This window comes from Apodemus sylvaticus, chromosome 9 (assembly GCF_947179515.1).
Source record: "Apodemus sylvaticus chromosome 9, mApoSyl1.1, whole genome shotgun sequence".
NCBI lineage: Eukaryota > Metazoa > Chordata > Mammalia > Rodentia > Muridae > Apodemus > Apodemus sylvaticus.
Genome location: NC_067480.1, coordinates 34,877,914 through 34,894,046, shown reverse-complemented (window position 1 = coordinate 34,894,046; position 16,133 = coordinate 34,877,914). Strand labels below are relative to the sequence as shown.

The 16,133-nt window shown below is 46.0% G+C and overlaps 1 protein-coding gene across 1 annotated transcript in view; it reads left to right on the top strand.

Annotated features, from left to right (window-relative positions):
- The first annotated feature begins 10,359 nt into the window (after window positions 1-10,359).
- Window positions 10,360-16,133, top strand: part of Sgpp2 (sphingosine-1-phosphate phosphatase 2) — a 104,195-nt gene continuing 98,421 nt past the window's right edge. Inside the window, exon 1 of the mRNA XM_052193721.1 lies at window positions 10,360-10,443. Coding sequence (XP_052049681.1) covers window positions 10,360-10,443 — 84 coding nt within the window. The remainder of the gene's footprint in view (window positions 10,444-16,133) is intronic.

Genomic DNA, 16,133 nt, shown 5'->3' with positions numbered 1-16,133 from the left:
TCCAGGTTTGTTGGTCTTCCTGTGGAGTTCCTATCTCCTTCGGGCTGCAATCCTTCCTCCTAGTCTTCCATAGACTCCCTAAGCTCCATCCACTATTTGACTGTGGGTGTCTGAATCTGAGTGAGCTGCTGGGTGGAATCTCTCAGAGGACATGTTCCTGTGTGCAAGCATAAGAGAATGTCACTAATAATGCTGGGATTGGTGTTTTCCATGGGATGGGTCTCCAGTTGGACTGGTTGTTGGTTGGCCACTCCCTCAGTCTGCATTTCTTGTAGACAGTATCAATTTTGGATTGAAAGTTTTATGGGTGAGTTGGTGTCTCTATTGCTCCACTGGGGTTCCTGATAGGCTATTGGAGGTGGCCTCTTCAGGTTTCATAGCCCGAGTGTAGTGAGTCACAGCTAAAGTCACCACATTAATTCTTGAGTAGGTCTCTGTCTTGTCCTGGAGATGCTCCCCACCTCCTCATTTCTGTCAGTTGCAGATTTCCATTCATTTTCTTGGTCATCTGGCCATCCCTCCAGTTTTTTCCCACACCTGATCCTGAAATCCCATTCCTCTTCCCCTTCCCCCTCCTTCCCAGTTCCCTCCCTTCCTCTTCGTCTGTTTCTTTTTTTTTTTAAATTAGATATAGCCTTTATTTACATTTCAAGTGTTGTCCCCTTCCCTGGTTCCCCCTTCCCCCGAAAATCCCATAAGCCATCTCCCCTTCCCCAATCAACCCTCTCCCGCTTCCCTGTCCTGGTATTCCTTTACACTACTGCATCAAGTCTTTCCAGGACTAAGGGCCTTTCCTCCCTTTGGTGTCTAACAAGACCATCCTCCACTGCCTGTGTGTCCAGAGCCATGGGTAACTCCATGTGTACTCTTTGGTTGATGGTTTTGTCCCTGGGAGCTCTGGGAGTACTGGGTGACTCATATTGTTGTTCCTCCTGCAGCTCTGCAAACCCCTTCGGCTCCTTGGATCCCTTTTCTAGCTCCCCCATTGAGGACCCTGTGCTCAGTTCGATGGCTGGCTGAGAGTGTCCCCCTCTGTATTTGCCATGCACTAGGAGAACCTCCCAGGTTGATAGTTATATCAGGCTCCGGTCAGTCAGCATTTGTGGGAATCCACAATAGTGTCTAGATTTTATAACTGTATATAGAATGGATCCCTGGCTGGGGCAGTCTCTGGATGGTCTTTGCCTCAGACTCTGTTCCACACTTAGTCTCTGTGTCTCCTTCTGTGGGTACTTTTCCCCCTCTCTACAAAGGATCCAATGATCCATACTTTGTTCTTCCTCCTTCTAGGACATCATTTGATATGTGAAATGTTCCTTGGGTATTCCAAGCTTCTGGGCTAATATCCACTTATCAGTGAGTACATACCATGTGTATTCTTCTGTGATTGGGTTACCTCACTCAGGATGATATTTTCCAGTTCTACCCATTTGTCTAAGAATTTCATGAAATCATTGTTTTGCCTTGTGTCATAGTTAGGGTTTTACTGCTAGGAACAGACACCATGACCAATGCAAATTTTATAAAAGACAGCATTTATTTGGGGCTGGCTTACAGGCTCAGAGGTTCAGTCCATTGTCATCAAGGCAGACACATGACAGCATCCAGACAGACATGGTGCAGGAGGAGCTGAGAGTTCTACATCTTCATCTGAAGGCTGCTAGTAGAAGACTGACTTCCAGGCAACTAGGGTGAGGGTCTTAAGCCCACACCCACAGTGACACACCTACTCCAACAAGGCCACACCTCCTAATAGGGTCACTCCCTGGGCCAATCACATATGAACCATCACACTTTGCTAAGTGAGATAGATTCAAGCTTCCTCTATTGGGCCTTCCTTGTTGGCTTCTTTAGGTCTGTGGAACCAATGCCCCCATCTTAACTAATTGCATCTGTAGCAGCCCTGTTTCCAAATAAGGTGACATTCTGAGAAATTGATTGTATTTTATTTTTTATATTTACAAACTGTTTTTAGAACGTTTTATTGGTTCTTTGTGAATTTCCCATCACCCACCCCAATCCTCCTTATCTCCCATGCCTCTTGGACCTGCCCTCTCTCCACCTTTAGTCTACCCTTTCATCTACACTTCTGTCCTTGCAATGACTCATTGCAATGACTCATTGGACTGATGAGACCTCTGGCTTTTGCTGCTCTATCGATGCTGGAATCTCACTGGGACTCCTCTCTGATATCCTGTTGCCATCCCGTGTCATGGAGATCCTATAGTTTTGAGTCTGTAGGACAGGCCTCTTCATGCACTCCAGCGGTTCATCGGTTGGGATGGACCAATTCAAAGCCCTGGACTTGGGCTTGAGAGGTATCTGAGCCAGTCACCAGAGCTAGCTCTACCGGGCTGCCCAGGTAAGGGACAGGGCCAGTTTACACACTCTCGTGACCCAGGGGCCAGCTCTCCTGCCTGCTATAGATGGCAAGGGATGAGGCAGAAGAGGAGAGGTCTCTCCATCATCTGTGCCACCACCCAGCAGAAAAAGAAGTAGGACTGGTTCTCTTGCACTTACCCGCTTGGGGATGGCTCACCTGCAACCCCCACATCCAGAGCCAGCTCTACTGTGCTGCCCAGACATGGTACAGGGCCTGCTCTCATGAGTGCTACAGCTGGTGAGGGTCAGGGCCAGCTCTCCTGCTCACATGATCCCAGGGCCAGGTATCCCACCTGCCACAGATGGTAAGGAGTCAGTGGGGAGGAGGGTATTTCTCCCTTGTCCATGCTACCACATAGGAGATGAGAGGTACCAGGTCTCCCCACTCATAGCCTTGGAGCTAGCTAACCTGAAGCTCTGGCAATGGGCAGGGCTTCCCCTCCAGAGTAATGCAGCCAGATAGGGTCTGGGTCAGCTCTTATGCCCCCAAGGCCAGATCTCCCATGATGCTCAGATGAGGGGTGGGGTCAGTTCTGCACAACCCTCTGACATCAACATGTCCCTGGGCAGAAGCCCAGACAAGGGACGTATGCCTGGCCTTTGGTGGTAACAGATCGATCCCTCTGCTGCTGCTGCTGCTGTTACTGCTGCTGCTGCTGCTGCTGCAGGGCCATGAACCCCAATATGGCCCCAGTGACAGCACTGGCCAGGACCCCACTCTGGTCCCAGATGGTATCAGTGGCTACTCACATCAGGCTGTTGAGTCCAGTTTTGTCTCTTGTCATTGTGCTCACGTCCTTCTGTTTTTTTTTTTTTTTCTCTTCCATTTCTCCACTGCTTATTTGTTCCTCTTAGTAGCACCTGGGATCTCTGAGTGTCTGGGGTCATCTCAGGAATGGTCTCAGGAGTGCAATATCCCACTCAAGTATCATGGCGCTGGGCTGGGGTCAAGACTGCTTTTTAAAAGTTCAGTAGAGTGTTCCTCTGAAAACATGCACCTTAGAGCTCTATAACATCTTTGATATTTTGGTTCTGCAGATTCAACCCAGGCTTAGATGCATGCAATGCAACCACTCCACTGCTGGGGCTATCCATTATGCAAGACCATGCTAATCCCTGTCTCTAGCTTTTCTCTGGTTATTATTTTAATTAGGTTTTTTAGTACTAGAGATAAAACCAAGACCTCGTATATGGTGGGTAAAGGCCCTATCACTAAACTAAACCCATAGCGAATTTCCTATGCTTTTAAAAATTTACATTTTACTCAATTATTTATTGCACATGTGCCACAGTTGCAAGTGTTGTGGTCAAAACACAACTTGCAGAAACTTGCTCTCTCCTACTCTATGGCTCCTAGGGATCAAACTCAGGTCACCGGGGTTGGCAGCAAGCCCCGTTATCCACTGAGCCATCTCATCAGTTCTTTTTTGCTTTTAATTATTGTTTTGTCCATACTTTTTAATTTTGTGTTCATATTTCTTTTCTTTTGTTTTTTTTTTAATTTGGTTAGTCAATAGTTTGACCATTTTCAGTTTTTTTTTTTAAATAAATCACTTTGTTTTTCTATTTCTAACCTAACAGCATATGCTTTTTTTTTAAAAGCATATGTAATTTTGGCAGATATACCTGGGTTTTCTTTGGGTCTGCCAGCTCCCAAAAACATGACACAGAGAATTATATTTATTTATGAATGCTTAGGTCTTATAACTAGGCTTGTTCCCAACTAGCGCGTAACTCATTTAACCTGTTTATCCTAATCTAAGTTCTACCACATGGCTCCCTAGTTTTCTCTCCTTCAGTTCCAGCCTGCTTCTTCCCCTGAATCTGGCTGGTGATTCTCCTGCCCCTGACTCTCTCCCAGAGTCTCTCTCTGACCGGAAGTCCCCCTCCTTTCCTGCCTTTGCTATAGGCCATTAACTTTTCATTAAAACCAATCAGAAGGTGAGGGAGGGAGTGTTTACAAAATAAGATGCAGGTGCTGCTGAACAGTTGGAATAACAATACCAAAGCCAGGTCTGGAATCAGATCTCTGCTGGAACAGAAATCAGCATTTTTATAATACAGGGACAATCTTTACACGGTACCCAGAAAAGATCATCCCTACAGGCAGAAGTATAAAGAAATTTTGATCCAAATTATAACTGTAATATATAGACATTTTAAATTAGAAATGTGTTACATGGTACCCTATTTTTGCATCATATTATTGGTTTCTTCTCATGATACTTTTTTTATTACTCTGCATGTGTGTCTATGATATATCTATGAGAGCACACGTGTATCATATTGCATATGTGGAGGTCAAAAGGACAACTTGGGGAAGTTGGTTCTCTCATCCCACCCTGTGGGTCCTAGGAATCAAATTTAGGTGGTCAAGTAGATTACCCACTAAGGCATCTTACCAGGCTCATACTGTGGTTTTCTGTGTGTAAGCATCCATTTTCTACAACAAATGAAGCTCTTGGAGGCTAAGTCTGTGTATCATGTTCCTTTGGGGCAACAGCTACTGATGCTGTAGCTGTGCAGCTGGAGAACACACAGACACACACACACACACACACACACACACACACACACACGAAGAACTTACAATAAGTAACTTCCAAAGAACCTACCCTCAATCATCCAACTGGTGTTCCTGGTCTTATCTCATAGTTTTAAGTATGGGCTAGACCTAACTAGTTTGCTTCTGACAAACAGAATGTTACAAAAGTATTGGAACATTGCCTCTAAGCTTTCTTGTTTGTTTGCTTCATTCAAAGTGCTATTAGTGACAGAGTTCTCTTATTGACAGAAGACAGTGGGCATGGGTAGGGATACAGTATTCTGTATTATAAAGACATCCTAGCACTCTGCATTGTAGAAAGGAATCTACACCTCCTTGTTAATGACTTAGCACAAAAACAATGTTAATGTTTTGCTTGCTGTGTTAATTTCCTTCTTGCCTGATGCCCCTAGGGGAGGACAAGGCTTTTCACCAGTAGAAAATGACTTGACTTTTTTTAATGTATTTTTTATTGGATATTTTATTTGTTTACATTTCAAATGTTACCCCTCTTCCTAGTTTCCCCTCTGCAAAACCACCCTATCCAATCCCCCCCCCTGCTTCTAGGAGGGTGCTTCCCCCCCATCCACCCACCCACTCCCTCTTCACCTCCCTAGCATTCCCCCACACTGGGGCATTGAGCCTTCACAGGACCAAAGGCTTCCCCTTCCATCATACTACATATGCAGCTGGAGCCATGTGTACTCTTTGGTTGATGGCTTAGTCCCTGGGAACCATGGGGTTTCTGGTTGGTTGATATTGTTGTTCTTCCTATGGGGTTGCAAACCCCTTCAGCTCCTTCAGTCTTTCCCCTAACTCCTCTATTGGGGAACCCGCGCTTAGTCCAAAGGTTGGCTGCTAGCATCCTCTTCTATTTGTAAGGTTCTGGCAGGGACTGTCAGGATACAGCCATATCAGGCTGCTTTCAGCAAGCATTTCTTGGCATCTACAATAGTGTCTGGGTTTAGTGACTGTATGAGGGATGAATTCCCAGGTGGGGCAGTCTCTGGATGGCCTTTCCTTCAGTCTCTACACTTCATTTCGGTATTGCTCCCATGAGTATTTTGTTTCCCTTTCTAAGAAGGACTGAAGCACCCACACTTTGGTCTTCCTTCTTCTTCTTGAGCTTCATGTGGTCTGTGAATTTTATCTTGGGTATTCCACTTTTGATCTAATATCCACTTATCAGTGAGTACATACCGTGTGTGCTCTTTTGTGATTGTGTTACCTCATTCAGGATGATATTTTCTAGTTCCATCCATTTGCCTAAGAATTTCATGAATTCATTGTTTTTAATAGCTGAGTAGTACTCCACTGTGTAACTATACCACATTTTCTGTAACCATTCCTCTGTTGAAGGATATCTGGGTTCTTTCCAGCTTCTGGCTATTATAAATAAAGCTGCTATGAACATAGTAGAGCATGTGTCCTTATGACATGTTGAAGCATCATCTGGATATATGCCCAGGAGTGGTATAGTTGGGTCCTCAGGTAGTACTATGTCCAATTTTCTGAGGAACTGCCAAACTGATTTCCAGAGTGGTTTTACCAGCTTGCAATCCCACCAGCAATGGAGGAGTGTTCTTCTTTTCTCCACATCCACTACAGCATTTGCTGTCACCTGAGTTTTTGATCTTAGCCATTATGACTGGTATAAGGTGGAATCTCAGGGTCGTTTTAATTTGCACTTCCCTGATCACTAAGGAATGACTTGACTTATATTTTGAGAAGTGCCTGAGCCCACACAGTGACAGTATGAGGGAAAGGATGCAAGAGATGACAAGGGAAGAAAAGAAGCACAGATGCCACAAATCCACAAACGGGGTGGATCACCTGGCCAGGGGGGCAAGAGGGAGCTCCAGGATGTGACTGCCTTCACTCCCCCCACCTCCTTCTGTCTTCACCACCCCCTACTAAAATTCTATGTCTGGAAGCAATTGCATACTTTCATAGGATGTCAATCCACCATCTTCTCTGATTGTCAGCTCTCTGACTAGAACACTGTTAAGATTCAATTTCTGTCTCTGCAGATCACTTTCTGCAAGCGAGGGAGGCTCTGATATTGCAGTTGCATCCTGGGGAGGGGCATATGAGACAGATGCAAGGGAGGCCTCTGACCAGTAGCCTGTATACAACTGAAGCAGCTGTAGGGTGGAGATAACCAAAGTCTTGTGAGAAACTGAAAGCTAGAGGCCCCAGCTAAAATCTATCTGGGGTGCTGAACCCCAGAAACTGCAAGGTGATGCTGCAGTGGTTTGACTCACTGTTTCTGGGGAGATTTGTTATTCAGCCACAGATAACCAATACAGAGACTGACACTTTACAGTTTATACTTATGGGCAGTAGTGGTGCAAATCTTTTATCCCAGTGCCTGGGAAGCAGAGGCAAGTAGATAGGTAAGTTCGAAGCCAGCCTCGTCTACAGAGTTCCAGGAAAGCTAAGGCTACACTGAGAGCCCTGCCTTGAAAAACCAACACACACACACACACACACACACAATATTCCAGCCTATGTATATGTGCACTGGCACAGGCATAGATCCTCCTAGCATCTAACCTTGGCTGCAGTTTCCTTCATTGACTGAATCATCTTGCTGCTCCTATTTTATGTCATTTTAAGAATGTTTTGTTTCCAGACTTTAGTAGAGACTTCTGGTAGTTTTCAAGAACAAACAGTAAATAAATATAAAAGAGTTGTCATCTTCTCTTTTCGTAGAAATAAAATTTAAGCCAGACTCAGGCATCCCCACTAGAGGTGACACACTCCCTAGGTTCTCTCCAGACTGCAAGGTTGCATTTTTACCAAAAGTATAAACTTCTGCTTCTCTTGTTCAATGTTAAAATGACACTTGAATACTCTATTCACCACATGCTTCTTTTATGGAGCTGTGCAGACAAAGACAAAGACTTAGGGTGTGGTCCCAGGGCAGGGCCTGAGGAAGCGATTGGATGAAGACAGCTCAAGTCCTTGAGTTACCTACCAACCCGATTGTGGGACCATATAACAAAGAGAAACACATCTTCCTAGAACTACTGTCTTTTGGGGATCTGCTTATTACAGAAACTTAAGCATACCCCTAAGTAAAATATCTAATACTGATTCTTTCAACATATGTCACTGTCCACACCTGATATTATATACCTTGGAATCCAGAAGTTACCAGGCAGGGACAGACAGATTTGAGAATCTGAAGCCAGTCTGGGCTACATAGCAAAGCCATGTCATTAAAAATAAAATACAAAGGGCCAGAGAGATGGCTCCCTGGATAGGAACACTTGCTGTGAGCACATGGGGGACCCGAGGATGGGGCTACGTGACACCTGTAACCCCAGCACCGTGGAGGGCAGAACCAGCCTTGCTTGCTCCAGGTTCTGTGTGAGAGCCTCAAAGGAAGGAGGCCCGGGGCGTAGAGCAGGACCTTTGACACAGTGCTTATTGTTGTAACTGGCTCTTGATGCCGCTGGAGATTTTCACAAGAGTCTCTTAACAAATGAAGATTAGTGTGTCATCATAGAAGGAACCAAAACCACCTCGACTTATCCAGGGCTCATGAATCACTAAAAACTTGAGTCAAAGACAAAAGGCCATACCTGAAAGAAATCTAATTTGGTACCACATTAAGTATGACATAGTTTAGGTTTCTTTCTCTCTCTTCTCTTCTCTCTCTCTCTCTCTCTCTCTCTCTCTCTCTCAATAGAAAGTAGAAAGGTTGGAGCAACACATTTAGGAGACATGAAATTCAAGGGTCTTCATGGGAGAACATATTTTTTTAAATGTATTTTAATATTTTTTAAATGCAACAGGCTGGGAGCTACTGTAATGTCGGCTGTTAAAATCAAACTTTAGGGGAGGGGCTGAAGAGATGGCTCAGCGGTTAAGAGCACTGGCCACCTCTTCCAGAGGTCCTGCATTCAACTCTAGCAACCACATAGTGGCTCACAACCATCTGTAATGGGATCCGATGCCCGCTTCTGGTGCACTCATATACATATAAATAAATAATTTTTTTTTTAAATCACCAGTAGCACTAGGGATGGAAGCAACTGCCTCCTCAGCCACATGTGACTAGGTATGACTGATGTCACAGAGCTGCCACAGCAGCCCCATGTGGCTCTGAAAGAGGAAAATGCAATCTCTGAACGACTTACTGCTGTCTTAGCCTCCTTGACAGGTTCTCCAGATAGAACTAAAGAGCAAGAGATGAGAGGGGACCACACCATCTTTGCGTGTCAGGAACCAGTGACCTCCCAGCCTAGAAGGATAAACGGAGAAGCAAGGGTGGTGGCAGGTGTTCACGCACTGTCTTTATGCAGTCAAATAGCAGGCTTTACAAGGGCGGCCAGACCCCCCCCCCTCCATCCCACCCCCAGAGCCTTCTGCTCCCAACTAAGGATTGGATTCTAGTTTTGCTGCAGGCCAATCACCTGGCCCTCACTTCACTGCTGCTTCTCACTCCCTGCAATGAGGTACAGAGGTCATCATAGGATCTCACAGACCCGGAAGGGAGGTTTAGGAAAGTCCGGGGGGAAAAAACGGGCAGGACATTTCCTTTGCTCTTCTAAAGCAGTGGCTGGCGCCTTCTAGTCGCTCAGCTCCTTGTTCCCTTTGGATCTAAAGTCTTCCCAAGGCCAAAAGGGAGGGGCTGTGTGGAAGGAAGGGAGAGGAAGAAAGAGAGGAAGAGAGACAGAGACAGACAGTAGGACAACACACATACACACACACACACACACACACACACACACACACACGGCAGGTGGGAGAAAGAGAGAATTCTCTTTTTCTATAACATCACTCTGACTTTCTGCTATGCTTGCACACGTTTGAAGGAGGTGACTGGCCTGTGAGAAGGAAACGTTTCCTGAAGCCGAGTTTGGAAAGCTCTGGGAATTCTCCCTAGGAACCAGACTCCCTGGAAATTAAGTCTTGCAGAAACCAGACAAAGGTTGGGGCAAGGAGCTGGGATGTGGGGTAGGCGTGTGTAGTGGCGGCCTGTGTCACCTTGACCTCCAGATTTGAAAGGGTCACAAAGCTTCCAGGCTTCCGGCCGAGCTTGGAAGGATGCGCAGGACAGGTGCACGTGTACTCTTTTCTCCTTAGTAATTGGTCTGCAGTAGCCCGAGAGTGGGGTTGATGCATAGGTCATGCACGTGGACCGGTCCTTGCTCTTGCAAGCACACCCTCCCGCAGGCAGGTAAGGGACTGAGGCTGCCGGGTTGGCTAGGCAGGGGCGGTGACTTGCGCCAGGTGGTGGCGGACACCTAGGTTTGCATGCAGGGCGGGCGCTAGGACCCGGGTGGCTCACCTGTTGGCTGGCGCCGTGCCCCGCCCGCCCTGCGCTGGGAGCATCGGGCTGCGGAACGCGAGGCCAGGGCGCACGCCGAGGACACGGACGCGCGTGGCTGCGGGTCGGAGGAGCGGGGTCGCGGCACACGATGGCCGAGCTGCTGCAAAGCCTGCGGGATTCACAGCTCGTGGCGCGCTTCCAGCGCCGCTGCGGGCTCTTCCCGGCGCCGGAGGTCAGTCCTCGGGAGAAGGGCGCGGGTCTTTCCGGAGTGGGCAACCGGGGGTCCCCGAAGTCGCTCATCCCTCCGACAACCCGGGTTAGGTGTTTGATATGGGAAGGAGAGCGACAGCCGCCTGCTTACCTGCCGCTTCGCTTTGGCTCTGGGTGACTCCTAGGTGGGAATTGGAGACTCCATCCGCCTCCACCCGGCTTCCACCTTAGGGAAGGTACGGCGGAGCACAGTCATCCGATGCCACCCTCTCTCGCTGCAGGTGGCAGTCAGCCACGTCTTTTCTGACAACCCTCAGCGCCTTTGCACGCGTCCGCAGACTTTCTCCTTTAATTACTTTAGTAAGTTCGTTAGATTCCACCCAAAGTATGAGGGTTACGTAACTGAAAAGAGTAGCAGGGATGTCCTTGGCACTTGTCTGGGACAGCGGGAGAACTCCCACAAAGTCCTTAGGTTGCTGCCGCATCCCCCTTCCTGCTCTGTACACTCAGGAGTCGCGCGCTTTGCTCTGCTGGACTCTTCTGGGAATTCACAGCCCCGCCCCCCAGCTAACCTCAGGGATGGGGGTCCAACAGTCTCCCCCCCCCCCTGACGTCCCCCTAGTCTTGGAGGCCCTGGTTGGTCTTTTATGATCAGCTCTCTAGCCTTTTTGGTAGAGGCTTTGAATCCCGAGCAAGGTTATACAACCCGACTGCAGCGTTGCGTTATGCGGTGCACTGGGACTCCTCCAGGCTAAAAGGACCAGGCAGGCGGCAGATGGCTGCTAGGAAAAGCTTCTCTCCCTTGGGCACCAGCAGCAGCTGCCCTTTCCCTTGGCTAAGTAGAAAATAACAAACCAGGACAGAAGCAATTCTACTCCACCCCCCCACCCCCCTTTCTTCAATGTTTTGTCCTTTATGAGAGATTCTGGTGACTGGAAAGTGACACGTCCTTATATACAGATAACCAGTTAAGAACCTGGCGCTTGTGTAAGACAGAATACTAGAAAATACAGGATACTTGGAGTACAGAATTCATTTGAAAGGTGTCAGTGGGCTAGTTGTGTGTTCTCAGCTAGAGACATTCTTTATAATATTTTCACTTTATAGTTCCTTCACTGTGTCGCTTGGCATGCTGATAGCTATTTGACTAACTAAAGACATCTCTCTTTGCTAGCGCCTTGTCTCAAAAAGTGCTAGCGCCTAAGCCCAATGCCCCACCCCCATGGGAAGCGTTTCCTGTACAGGCGCTCTGCTTATACTCAGGACCAGGTTCTGCTTATGCTCAGGACCAGCGCGGGAGGGGGGGGGGGCGGGGGTGGGTGTGGGGGGCTGCCCTCCGCCCGTCTGACTTGTCTCCCCAGTACCTGCACTTCCTAATTCAGGAAAGTGAGGGCTGAATTTTTCCACTAGTGTTTCTTTAATTGTTTTTATACAATCCCCTTGATAACTTGACTGCACATTCTGGGGAAGCCTTCTTTCTTCTTTTAGTCCCAGATGGGGAAATCAAGGAGTGGGGCTCTCATTCCCAGCGCACACCCCACACTTGGATTACTAAAGTCCATGAAATAAGTAAAAGAAAACTGAATGTCCAGGATAATAAATCCTGGTAGTAGCCATAACAGGAAAAAAATTAACTCAAGACCTTTTGATAAGGGAAGGGTTCGTGAGTGTTTTTAAAAGGTTTGTTTTAAGAGATGTGGGAAGGTTAATCCTTAACAAATACATGGAAAGTTCCCTCCAGAGAAGTAATTGTATCCCTGCCCCCCAGATAACTCACAGAGTTTTAAGGGAACCATTAGTACAACGCTGCACCCACAGCCCTGTTTTCTTTCTCCCTTGGCTTTTTCAAACCAGGTGGTGGTGACTGAACAGCCCTTCCAGAATTTTCTTTTTCTTTCTTTCTTTCTTTCTTTCTTTCTTTCTTTCTTTCTTTCTTTCTTTCTTTCTTTCTTTCTTCCTCTTTCTTTCTTTCTTTCTTTCTTTCTTTCTTTTTTTAAGACAGGTTCATTCTGTAGCCCAGGCTAGCCTTGAACTGATAAAACTCCTGCCCCAGGCTCCCAAGGGCTGGGGTTTTAGGCATATACTATCAAACCAGACACCCTTCGACTTTCAAAGGCAAGCTCCTAAACATGTCCTTTGCTGTCTTGGGGCTTCTTCTGGTTCAGGGAACTCTCCCTGCTTCTTGAGGTGTGTTGGCTGCAGAATGGCCGACATTGTGTAATTACCTTTGTGTGGGGAATCTGATGATGCCAACTTCCTCCTGTAGATGGAATCTCCAGCTTTGCCCCTTGCACTTTCACCCACTTGAAGCTCTGAATTTTGTGGCTATCTAAGCATAGATTACAGTAGGAAAAAAATCAATAGCTTTTAAGGTTTTTAAACAGAGACTACTGAAGATCAAATTAAAATATCAAATGATTTTCTTCCCCCTACATAGCCTAGAAGACAGCCTTGGAACGTTGATTTAAGATCCTTCAAACAGTCGAGAAGTTAATTCCTTCATTGGAGTTACTTTAGATCTCAAGGAATCCAATTCGTCTTCTGCATTTTCTGTCTGTTGTTTAATCCTTAACACTGAACGAGTAAGGAAATGGATAAGGACTTCCCTGCAAATTCGAGTAATTCCACACACTTTTAGGTTAAAGATTAACTACATCTTTTACAGTCTAGGGTGTGGCTCAGCTGGTATAAAGCCATCATTGAAAAAAAATGGACAGAGCCTTAGACCTTGCCCAGGAGGCCTGAGGCCCCAGTTGAGAACCACCCAGATAGCTGCATAGTTTCGGGAAGCCAGAACTTTGATTCTGAAGTCTAAAGTGGAACCTTCTGGGGCAGAAATTCCTGGGCTTTAATGTATGCAACATTATCAAGAAGTCTGAAGTATCAGACCTGCTAGGACTGGGTGGAAGTGAGATAGAGATACTGTACCGCACTATCTAAGATAAAGATAGCTGCTGTTTACCCCGGAACAAGTTTGCAGGATTAACCTTTGGAGGCCATACTTGAGTAGCCTTGGGAAGTAGAGTCCTGCTCCCAGCAGGGATCCTAGGACTCGGTAGGAAGACAGAGGCCAGAATAGAACCGGATTTATTTGTTCTGAGGTCAAGCCAACATTCCATACAATGGGTTTTGACTTCTGACACCTTGCTTGTCCAGCACATTTGTGCCAGGCTTTGTATAACCTTTCTTCATCAATACATTGGACTGGGCACAGCCTTTCCAAACCTCACCATGCTCAATAAATACGTTTGACAACTTCTCACACATAGTTCTAAAAGTTGGTTGGGGAGGAATCAAAAATAGGCAGCGTTGAGAAATACTTTGTTCAGAGCCGGGCAATGGCATGAGCCCTTAATCCTAGCACTCGGAAGGCAGAGGCAGGTGGATCTCTGAGCTCCAGGCTAGTGTAGTCTACAGAGAGTTCTAGGACAGCCCAGGCTATAAAGAGAAATCCTGCCTCAGGAAACCAAAAAGCCCAAACCAACCAGACCAAAACCCCAAACAAACAAACAAACAAACAAACAAACAAAAAAAACCTTTGTTCCAGAATATTATAATGGTATTTGACACACATGGTAATTTAAAAAGAATACAAAATAAAAATAATGCAGGAGAGACTATTAATAGAAACTTTTAATGTTAAGTGTTGCAGCTCTGAGGGATAAGGTATACTGATAGTCAGAAGCCAGGGATTAACACAAAGTCACCCTCCACACCAAATCTCATATGTGATTTATTGTGAAAGACATGGGAATGTGGCTGCCTCTGCTCAAGAACCGCGGAAGGAAACAGAGTGGAAGGCAGGCTAATGTAGGGTTTTGTGGGGATGTAGTTTTACAGGGTGGCCTGATCTTGGAGCAAGCTCAGGGACTGGTGGGTTTTTAAAACCCGGAAATGAGCTATGACTTTAAAAAAAAAATTAAATTACAATTAAAAAGGGCCAAAGGAGCAATGCAGTGAAAAGCCGCCACCATTGTCCTTTCTGATGAGCAAGAAGTCCCGGAAGCAAAATAAATGAGAAGATAAAAAAATCTCACAACTCTTCCTTTTTAAAAGTAAAACTTCACTAACGAAGAGTAAGCATGCCCTGGAGCGCAGCTCAGACCCACACAAGGGAGTTTCAGAAAGACCATTTAGAGCTTGGTTTTGGTCTACTGGCTATCTTTCTGTTGCTGTGATTTAAAAAAACAAAACAAAACAAAACCAGGACCGCAGCAACTACGGAAGAAAGTGTTAATTTGGATGAATGGTTCTACAGTGAGAGAGTCCATCATGGAAGGGAAACATGGCGGTAAGCTGTAGGCTCTGCAAGAGTCTGCTGAGCCCTCTTGTCATCAAGCGGAGCTGAAGTAGGATGCATGGCTTTAGACCCTCAAAGCCCGCCCCTAGTGACGTACTTCCTCCAGGAAGACCACACCCTCTAAACCTCTCCAAGCATCAACATGGGACTAATTTTTCAAATTCTGGAGTCTAAGTGGGGCAGTTATTTAAATCATTCTCGCGATCGTTCTTGTTTTATTTTCAGTCTGGTTGCATTGTGGATGTATTTTTGAATGAATGAAGTTTACAAAATATAAAACAGTAAAACTTCAGTTATAAAAAATGTGTTGGGGGAAAGACAGGTTTTTAAAAGTCTTTGCAGTTCTGTTTTCTCTCTTCACACTTTTGCGGCCCTCTCTGCCAGCTGTAAGTCTATGTAACACCTTCATCGGATTCCGGGTTTGCTAACTTCCGGAGGGTTGGGAGACTGGGACCTGGGCCTTGCTGTGTCATCTGGACTAATCTGGGCCTCTCTCGTCTCATTTGCACAAGGGCAGAGTGGAACCGAATTGTGTTTTGCTAAATGGCTGTATGTTGTAGTCACTTAAAGAAGCAAAACATTAAAAGAGAGTCAAATAAGCAAAATAATGTCCGGAGTAGAGCCCAATAGAACCCTCTGAGTGATTGAGGAGCTCTGAATTCCCCTTTCCAACTCACTCCCTTACGGTGTTCAGTACAGGGGCAGAAGTGGTCATGAACACTGCAACATTTTGACTGCATCGAAGCTATCCTGGCTGGAGGGTCGAACTTCCAAGTTTTGCTTCTCCTTTGTGGGGTGTTCAGGCTTGAAAGGGGAAACGCACCACTTTGAAAATATAGATTTCCGTGACTCCCACCCCCCCTTCTACTTACAGATGTTATTACTATTCAGAGGAGAAAGTTTGAGAAAACATGAAGGAAAATGCCCGTGCCTGTATTGACTGATAACAATTGCTCAAGCAAGGTTCACTATTTAGTGGCTTCTTTTCACTTCAGCATATGGGAATTTTGTTGGTCTATTTCTGGGTCTTTAGATTATTGCCAGTTTTCATATTAAAAATAACAGCATCTTTATTAGCCTCTTAATTTAAATGGATCTATGAAAGATCATAGATAGATGCTATGACCTCTCATTGATCTTTACCAAATGATCTCAGAGGCAGGGTATGATCGGGTAAACAAGCATAAACACACACTGTTCCTCCTTGCCAAGGTGACCCCTTCATGACTTCTCTCCTCATTGGAATAAATAGGCCTCTTGTACCTGTATCTCCTTTTTGTGCCCCTCATTTATAACCATTTACCGATTGGCTGCCATGTTTCTGGGACAGTCATCTATCTCCGAGACACAAAGATAAGTGAAATTCAGGTCCTGACCCTAGGAAAGCTCAAATAAAAAATGGCAACATGAAA